At 35.4% G+C, this 9,143-nt stretch overlaps 2 protein-coding genes across 2 annotated transcripts; both read left to right on the forward strand.

The window, feature by feature from the left end:
* The first annotated feature begins 1,166 nt into the window (after positions 1-1,166).
* Positions 1,167-2,156, forward strand: LOC104819608 (glycine-rich RNA-binding protein GRP2A-like). The gene is made up of 2 exons (XM_010549753.1): positions 1,167-1,316; positions 1,543-2,156. The coding sequence occupies exons 1-2, from the start codon at positions 1,203-1,205 to the stop codon at positions 1,909-1,911; spliced, it is 483 nt and encodes a 160-aa protein (XP_010548055.1). The 5' UTR covers positions 1,167-1,202; the 3' UTR covers positions 1,912-2,156.
* Positions 2,157-6,130: 3,974 nt separating this feature from the next.
* On the forward strand, positions 6,131-8,148 carry LOC104819609 (3-ketoacyl-CoA synthase 9-like). The gene has a single exon (XM_010549754.1). It carries the CDS (start codon positions 6,454-6,456, stop codon positions 7,981-7,983), a length of 1,530 nt encoding a protein of 509 aa, XP_010548056.1. The 5' UTR covers positions 6,131-6,453; the 3' UTR covers positions 7,984-8,148.
* Positions 8,149-9,143: the final 995 nt, after the last annotated feature.

The following is a 9,143-nucleotide window of genomic DNA, read 5'->3' on the forward strand; positions in this document are numbered from 1 at the left end:
ATAATATGATACTATATTTTTTTTATTTCCTTTTAACCATAGACTAATGTTGCTGTATTTATTTGTTTCTAATTAAATTTAATCTCTCCGATCGTTGTAGATTTTTTTTGGACATTACACTCAATTTATTTTTCTTGGCTATTAAAACCGAATTTACTAAAAAAAATGTTTATAACAACTTATTATAATGTGCAAAAAGAAACAACCGACTGTAGTATTTCTAGCAACTTTTTTCAGATGTAGACTAATAACTTATGTTATGAAGCTATTATTACACTTTTAATTTAAAAAATTATAATTCCTAAACGGAGCTTCCTGATTTATTTTATTGACAGATAAATAGTGCAAATAATTTTGTTTATATTCGTCATGATTATGTAAATGACTATTAAGGACAAAGCAAAGACTTCTAGGCTATGGCTAAATCACATAATATAATATAATTTTGGGGTGAACGATTTCGGTATTGGACTGTTATTTGATTCAAAAATAATTTATTTTAAAAATATATATATTAATCATTTATTATATCATATCCGTTTCGCTTTTATTTCGATTTTTATTAAGAAAAAATTAGAATTTTTAATAAATTTTTAGTTTTTTATATATATTTTTTAAATTATTCGATTCGATTGGATTCAATTCTGAAAAATTCAGTTTTGTACAGAAAATTCTGTTAAAATTTTTTATAAAATTCGATTCGAATATTTATCGATTCGGTTTCATAACACCGCCTCTGATATAATCATCATAATCTCTTAGGCTCCGAGGGAAATTTCGTCTTTTCGTTTAGATTTTTTTTGGCCATCCTTTCATGAAAATATCTCGCTGTTGCAATCTCTACAATAACGACATCTGTACGAGGTGACTGGACTGCTAGTGGGCCCCAAGTATTACGCAATATAAACCGTTAGATTCATCGATCTTACGCAAAAAACTGATTAATCCGACAGTTGTAATCGCTGGACCACCCTTGTAGAATCTACGCGTACGCGTAGGAAATTACTCCACGCATTCAAGAAATGATAAAATCAACTTGCCCGATTGAATAGCTGAAAAAGGGGAATCTTTATCACCGTAGCCAAACATGAGTTCTGCCACGTCAGCCCTAAAGAAAACTTAACCATGGTTAGTTCTTCTTCCGAGGTTCTATATATATAGAGAGTCTGACTCCGCCCTCGTCATTTTACACATCGGAAAAAATGGATTCTGCAGAAGTCGAGTACAGGTGCTTCGTCGGAGGCCTGGCCTGGGCCACCGACGATCAGTCCCTGGAGAGGGCGTTCAGTCAGTTCGGAGAGGTCGTTGATTCCAAGGTCCGTTAGACACAGAAATCCGGCCCGGATCCGAATAATCTGACCCGAATCCGTGATCTCTGTTTTGTGTTACTTTGTGATTCTCTATGTTACTGTGTTACTATTTGTTACGCTTCCGAATCGGTACGTTCATCTTCTTGCTTTTGGGCCGAAGATTGATCGATTTTGTTAATTTGATTTGAGATCCGTCTGATTTTAGATTCGATCTGTGTTTTTTTCGCATTAGGTCATCAACGATCGTGAGACCGGGAGGTCCAAGGGGTTCGGATTCGTGACTTTTAAGGATGAGGACTCGATGAAAGCTGCAATTGAGGGGATGAACGGTCAGGAACTCGACGGCCGCAGCGTCACCGTCAATGAGGCTCAGGCGCGCGGTAGCCGTGGCGGAGGCGGTTATGGCGGTGGCTACAACCGCGGAGGAGGCGGTTACGGCGGCGGTGGATACGGCGGAGGTCGTCGTGAAGGTGGTTACGGGGGCGGTGGTGGCGGTTACGGAGGTGGCCGTCGCGAGGGAGGATATGGAGGAGGAGGAGGTGGTAGTTACGGTGACGGAGGTTACAGGGGCAGATCCGACGGAGGAAGCTGGAGAAATTGAGGATCGTGTGTGGAATAATTTTACAAATTGGAACGTTCTAGAAGAATGTTAGGGTCATTGGCTCTGCTTTTTGCGTGTGGGTTCTGTTCTCTCTAATCTTGATCGCTGGTTCTGTTGTTCTCGGTGGTTCGTTCATGTGTTGTTTCGATCAAATTGTTCGACATGGATATATCACCACACTTTTTTTGTAAGAGCGACCATAACTCCACCGATCGAAATGAGACGATTCCAGAATTCAAAACAAATATTATAAATAATTATTTTCTTTTTAGTATAGATATTTACATGAAGGGATATCCCAATTTTTCAAGATGTTCATAATTTTTGTTTTGCTCTTTCGGATTTTTTTGTCCACCCACCGATAATGTTTTGCCACGGGGCGACCATTTTGGGTTGTTCGGATTTGTTCCTTTGCTTTCGTTATGAAAAAAATTATAATCATTTAGTTTTTATATAAATTTCAGTTTGATTTTATTTCATTCGGTTTATTTGTTACAAAAAACTTATTTTTTTTCAAATAAATTTTTACTTTTTAGTTATTTTTTTTTGTTTGGTTTTGTTTGTTTCAATTTTTCTTGAAAAATCATATCTATTCGGTTTTTATACCGAATTTGATTCAATTAATCAGTTCTATTGGATTCGTCTATTCAATTAATAACCCAAATGATCATCTCTAAATTACTACCTTACCTGACTTAATCCACCTCTAATGTCAATACTCTAATTATAAATAATTTAATAAAAGTAATTCTGATGTTAGTTTTGTTTTAGATAACCGAATATCATATAATAAAATCCTATAATAATTTCGAAATCGAGACTAACCATATGATTTGGAATATATGTCCCTCCCCAAATTTGAAATTCGAACTTACAACGTAACATATCCTTTGCATTCTCGTTTCACCATTGAACTATAAAAATTTGGATTTCCCATCTTAGTTTTGTTTGTTTATAAGATGCGCTAATAATTTGGTTGCAGTATTTAAATAGGCTTGCTCATAAACATTTTATTTCTTTTGGTATGTTTTAATTTTGGTACAGTTTTTAAATAGTTCTATTAATAAACTTGTTATTTCCTTTGGCGTATTTTAATAATAAGTCGAAAATTTTAGTGATAATTCTTAAAACTTAAGAAAAAAATAAGATAAACCATTACAACAATCAACTTGCATGGAATTTAGAGTATGTGAGTTACAAATTATGTCAACCGTTGTTGTGAGATTTCAGAGAATCTCCGAACCTTTTGATTTTAAGATTAAATGGGGTTAAGGTTTCGTCCTCTAATTGAAAAAGACTCATTATTATTAATATTTTTATACAAATTTTAAAATTTGTTTTTTTAACTAGAAAATTCATAAGATATTCGCTCCAACTATATCTCTCACACTATGTATAACAATTAAATTCCGTACATTCCTCCCACATATTAAATCGAATCGGTTATCTTAAACTACTAACTATCGTTTTACGATTCGACCATCTCAAATGTCTACTACTCGATCATCAAAATTATAAAATTTATGTATTTATACAAAATTAGAAATTCATTTATTTATTTACTAAATTTAAAAAATTCATAATTTTTTGGCAATATTCTCTTATTTTATGTGAAAATATTCTTTAATTTTTTTTAAAACCATGGGTCTCAGATATGTGAAAAATAAATAGTGTTGAATAGTATATTGGTTCTCAATGATAGGAACAAATTTTCTTTGGGGAAAAAGAAGAAACACAATATGGAAAAATTGGGATTTGAAATGTCATTATTAATTAAGGAAATTGATATGAGAAGAAACCAGCCCAAAAAGTTTGGGCCGAAGGCCCAGGTGAACCTCTCGGTTATCAAAAAAAAAATGGGATTTGAAATGTCATTATTAATTAAGGAAATTGATATGAGAAGAAACCAGCCCAAAAAGTTTGGGTCGTGGGCTTACGTGGGCGTTCTTGGGTTGGGCTAAAGAACCGAATGGGTCCAATTGGATATGATACTCTTAATTGAAATAAATGGGACATTATCAAAAATAGTCTTACTTTGTTATTTGTATTTCAAGACCTACCCTTGTGATCATGTGACCAATGTGACCGAAATATAGTGTGGTCACATATTGATTCCATTATTTATAACGTTAAATTTATGATGTTTTAATCAAATGATCAGTAAGATATATAGGTTATGAACATAATGAATTAGTGTGATCACCATAAATTTAACATTATAATCGATAAAATCAAAATGTGACCATACTATATTTCGGTCATATTGGTCACATAGTCACAAGGGTAGGTTTTGAAGTAGAAATAGCAAATTAAAAGTATTTTTGATATAATGCAGAAATAAAAATGGAATCTAAAATGAATACTCAAATTTAACATAAAAACTAAAGTTATATCTTTAATACCAAAAAAATAAAGACGAATGGAATAGAAATCGAAAATAAACCCAAAGACAAAATCCGACCGTATAATAATTGATTATCCCTCCTATGTAAATTGATTAAGTCGTGAATATTATTTAGAACAGATTTGGTTGGAAAAAGAGAGGTCAATAAATTGAAAAACAAAGTTTTAAGAGTGTATGAAAAGTCAACGTGTTCGAACCAACTGTGAGAATCCGTATATATATGTACATACTTATATATACGTATGCATGCATATATATATATATATACCTATACATATAAGAGTTTAATTTTTTTTTAAAAATTTGTTTTCTTGGTCGAATGTGCTTTGTTTTGTTTTTAAATTTTTTTTGTTGATTTGATGTTGACAAATAACAACGATAGTAGAAATGAACGAGTCGCGGATTAAACAGAATTAATGGAATATGACAAAATTTATATATTTGTTTAGGAATATTGTAGTCTATATATTTATTTATTTATAATATTTTACCAAAATAATTATTTTTTTTATGAATTCTTGGTATTTTTATATCATCCAACTAAAATATATATTCTATTTTTTTTATTTAGATACAATCCCAAAAAAATATATAAATGTATCAATTTTTACAAAATAAAACCTTAATTTTGTTTTTATCAAATAAAATCTCAACTTAATTTTTCAGTCATAAATAAATCTAAATTTTATAAAAATTATAATTCTTAAACTCATTACTAACATGATATCGATATCGAGACATGCTGACATATCAAATATAATCAAAATGTTGATTTAACATATATAATATCGTTATCACATGTTATCATTAAGATTTAAAAATGTTAAAGATTATAAAGTTTTGTTTTTTTTTCGACTAAAAAATGAAATTAAAATTTTATTTAATAAAAAATAAATTTTAGATTTTATTTTATAAAAACTAATAAATTCATATTTTTTTTGGAATTTTTCCTTTTATTTATTTACATCATCATTAGTTTTTAGAGATACAGCTAAAAATTATAGGAGTTTTTTTTTTGCCCCGAAACAAATCCAATCTCGCACAAGTCCATTTTGATTTTATACATATATATATATATAATTTCCCAATTTTTTTCAGTCTTATAATTCGTAACTCACCTTTTTTTTCATTTTTATCCGTAAATTCCAATGAAATATACACAAAACAAAAATTGAAGGATCATTTGGAAATTGTGCGATGTATCAACTAGAAACAAAAATTCAAGAACCAACTAGAAAGAGTCTTCTATTTGTAATTTTTTTTTCTTTCACATTTTCAATTTCTATTTTCCCCAAGGGTCCCATTTATCACATCTTCTTCTCCCCCACCAACTAGGCAACTTATTTTCACACTTAAATAACAACTAATTCAATTTAGATAACCGTTACATTAAATATGGCCATAGTGAAATTGGGTGTACAACATTTACGACCACAATTCAAATTGCTAAAAACATGTAGCCTTGGTTGGATTGGTTGGTTGTGTTATATGGGAAAATGGGGAATATTACAAAAATACATTTAAATGTGACAAGAGACTTGAGGTAGTAACTTTGGAAATCTAGGGTTTTCAAAAAAAATTGAAAAAAAGCTGAAAAGACATTAACACCATTAATGAAAAAGACACGTGTCAAGATTAGAATGAAGGTAGAAAAAAAGGGAAGTTATGAAATCAAAAATTTTAAAAAGATACGTGTTAGTTTCAAAATGGCGTATCCCCCCTCAAATGGCGCCCGAAATTACATTTATACCCCTTTTCGAGCTTATATATACACACACCACATGTAATCTACAACAAATCATAGAACAAGTTCCTCCTTTTTTTTTCAAGAATTAGGAGGAAAAAACAGATGATTTAGCAGACGGATGAACTGTTTCACCTTCTGCGTATCTCCCTCCCTCGATTACTTCGGTCGCTAAGCGTAAAATCCTTGTACGTGTTCATCAATGGCGTCCATTCTCTGTTTTTAGTTACCAGACCCGGAATTAAAACCCTAGAACACTCCTCCCCATTTCGCATTTAGATTTTCCAGATTTCGCATTATATAAACGTGCCCACCACTTGATTTCTCCTCCGACCGAGATTCCAGAAAAAAGGTGTTTTCCAATTTTGTCGGATTCTCTGTTTGCGAAATCGACATGAACGCCGAACCCGTCAATGGAGGATCCGTACGGATCCGGACAAGGGATGGGACCCGGAAGCTTCCCAATTTCTTGCAGAGCGTGAACATGAAGTACGTGAAGCTAGGTTACCATTGCCTCATAACCCACATGTGGAAGCTCTGTCTGGTTCCGTTAATAGCGGTCGTAGCCACAGAGGCCTCTCGGCTTAGCCTAGATGATCTCCGACATCTCTGGCTTCATCTCCAGTACAATCTCTTCGGCATCGTCGTTTTCTCTGCCGCTCTTGCCTTTGGGTCGACCGTCTTCATCATGACCCGACCCAGACCCGTTTACCTCGTTGACTACTCCTGCTACAAGCCTCCATCGAATCTGGTGGTGAATTTTCAGAAATTCATGAACCATTCGAGGCTCATTGAAGATTTCGACGACTCCTCGCTCGAGTTTCAGAGGAAGATCATCCAGCGTTCTGGTCTCGGCGAAGAGACACATCTCCCGGAGGCTCTCCAATGTATTCCTCCAAATTCGACAATGGCGGCGGCGAGAGAGGAGGCCGAACAGGTAATGTTCGGTGCCCTCGACAACCTTTTAGAAAACACTAAGATTAGCCCTAGAGACATTGGGATATTGGTTGTGAACTGTAGCTTGTTCAACCCAACACCTTCCTTATCCGCCATGATCGTGAATAAGTACAAGCTTAGAGGGAACATCAAAAGTTACAATCTTGGAGGAATGGGTTGTAGTGCTGGCGTCATCGCCATTGATCTTGCCAAGGACTTGCTCCAAGTTCATAGGAACACCTACGCTGTTGTGGTTAGCACAGAGAACATCACTCAGAACTGGTACTTTGGCAATAAGAAATCGATGTTGATTCCCAATTGCTTGTTCCGTGTTGGAGGGTCTGCGATTTTGCTGTCGAACAAGCCATCGGACCGGAGACATTCTAAGTACAAGCTCATCCACACTGTCCGAACCCATAAGGGAGCAGATGACAAGGCTTTCAAATGTGTACACCAAGAACAGGACGGCAAGGGCAAGACCGGAGTTTCTCTGTCAAAGGATCTAATGGCTATTGCAGGGGAAGCCCTAAAGACGAATATTACCACTTTAGGTCCCTTGGTTCTTCCCATAAGCGAGCAGATTATCTTCTTCATGACTTTGGTTGCTAAGAAGCTTTTCAATGCAAAGATCAAACCTTACATACCCGATTTCAAGCTCGCCTTTGAGCATTTCTGTGTTCATGCGGGCGGTAGAGCGGTGATCGACGAGCTTGAAAAGAATCTGCAGCTTTCGGATACGCATGTGGAAGCATCTAAGATGACATTGCATAGGTTTGGCAACATTTCTTCCAGCTCCATTTGGTACGAATTGGCTTACACTGAGGCTAAAGGCAGGATGAGGAAAGGAAATCGGGTCTGGCAGATTGCTTTCGGGAGCGGGTTCAAGTGTAACAGCGCGGTCTGGATGGCTCTCCGCAACGTCAGACCCTCGGTTAATAGCCCTTGGGACGATTGCATCGGTCGATACCCAGTTAAGATTGATCTTTGAATCCCCCAAAATCATTTAGATTGATTTAAGATACGGTTAGTCCAAATATACACATAGTCTCTCCTCTTTTTCTTGTTATACTATACTTCTTCTATGAAGGGTTTGATCACATTGCCCATGTTAGGTTGGTGATTGTGAATTGTGATGTCATCTCTTTTTTCCTTACTTGACCAAAAAATCTTATCAATAGAAGGTTTGTAACTGTATTGATACGCGTATATATATATATATACATATATGTATATATAGTTTACATGTAAAAGAGAATGGGTTTTGTGTAGAGGTGTAATTTTGGTCCGTGACCCGAAATCCGGTCCGGTCCGGTCCAAGTTATTTTTTTTTGCATAGATATTTAGGCCTGAAAATTTTTGGGCTTTCGGGTCGGGCTCGATTCGGGTTTCGGACTCGATTCGAGCCGATCCGAAAGTCTGATATTTTTTTAAAAATTCTTAAAAAAAAGAAAATATACATTTACAAAGAAAGTTGTGCGGATCGGGCCGGTTCGACCCGACTCGATCCGAATTCGAGATATATAGTATTGAGTTTCGAGCTTGATGATATAGGCCCGAAAAAATCGGGTCGGTTCGAATCCAAGCCCGAAATCCTTGCGCTGAGTACACGTTAGGTTGGTGATTGTGAATTGTGATGTTTACTACAACGGTGTTTGGTCAATTCCTCCCCCCCAGATAAGATAATTCTCTCTAACTTGCCATCTATCTAGCTTCGATTAGTCCTTCAGATAGTTTGGATGAGGTAACTTGGCAAGTGGCAGGAAGGGCTGTGACTCAGTTTTCCACTAGAGAGATCTGGAAATCAGTAAGGGACTCATGTGACTCTGTTTCTTGGGCTGATCTTATATGGCATAAGCATTATATCCCCAAGTATGCTTTCAACACTTGGCTAATCAATTTGGATAGGTGTCCGACAAGGGCTCGAATGATCTCATGGAGATTGAATGTGGATCCCAAATGCCTACTTTGTCATGGCACTGAAGAGACTAGAGATCATATCTTCTTTGCATGTGTATACTCATCCAGCATTATCGCAATCTCCCTAGGTAATCTGATCCGAATCTCTGTTAACCCCTCCTGGAATGATCTGCTTTTCGTTCTGGGTAACAACCATGGATGCAAGGTAAAGAGATTCACGATCCTATCAAT

The sequence above is a fragment of the Tarenaya hassleriana genome, unplaced genomic scaffold (genome assembly GCF_000463585.1).
Source record: "Tarenaya hassleriana unplaced genomic scaffold, ASM46358v1 Cleome3, whole genome shotgun sequence".
In the NCBI taxonomy this organism is placed as follows: Eukaryota; Viridiplantae; Streptophyta; class Magnoliopsida; order Brassicales; family Cleomaceae; genus Tarenaya; species Tarenaya hassleriana.

Excerpts from the sequence above, each read along its gene's own strand:
- LOC104819608 (XM_010549753.1), top strand. The coding sequence starts at position 1,203 with ATGGATTCTGCAGAAGTCGAGTACAGGTGCTTCGTCGGAGGCCTGGCC. Across the intron at positions 1,317-1,542 it reads GAGAGGTCGTTGATTCCAAG|GTCATCAACGATCGTGAGAC; the intron begins GTCCGTTAGACA and ends TTTTCGCATTAG.
- LOC104819609 (XM_010549754.1), top strand. The coding sequence starts at position 6,454 with ATGAACGCCGAACCCGTCAATGGAGGATCCGTACGGATCCGGACAAGG.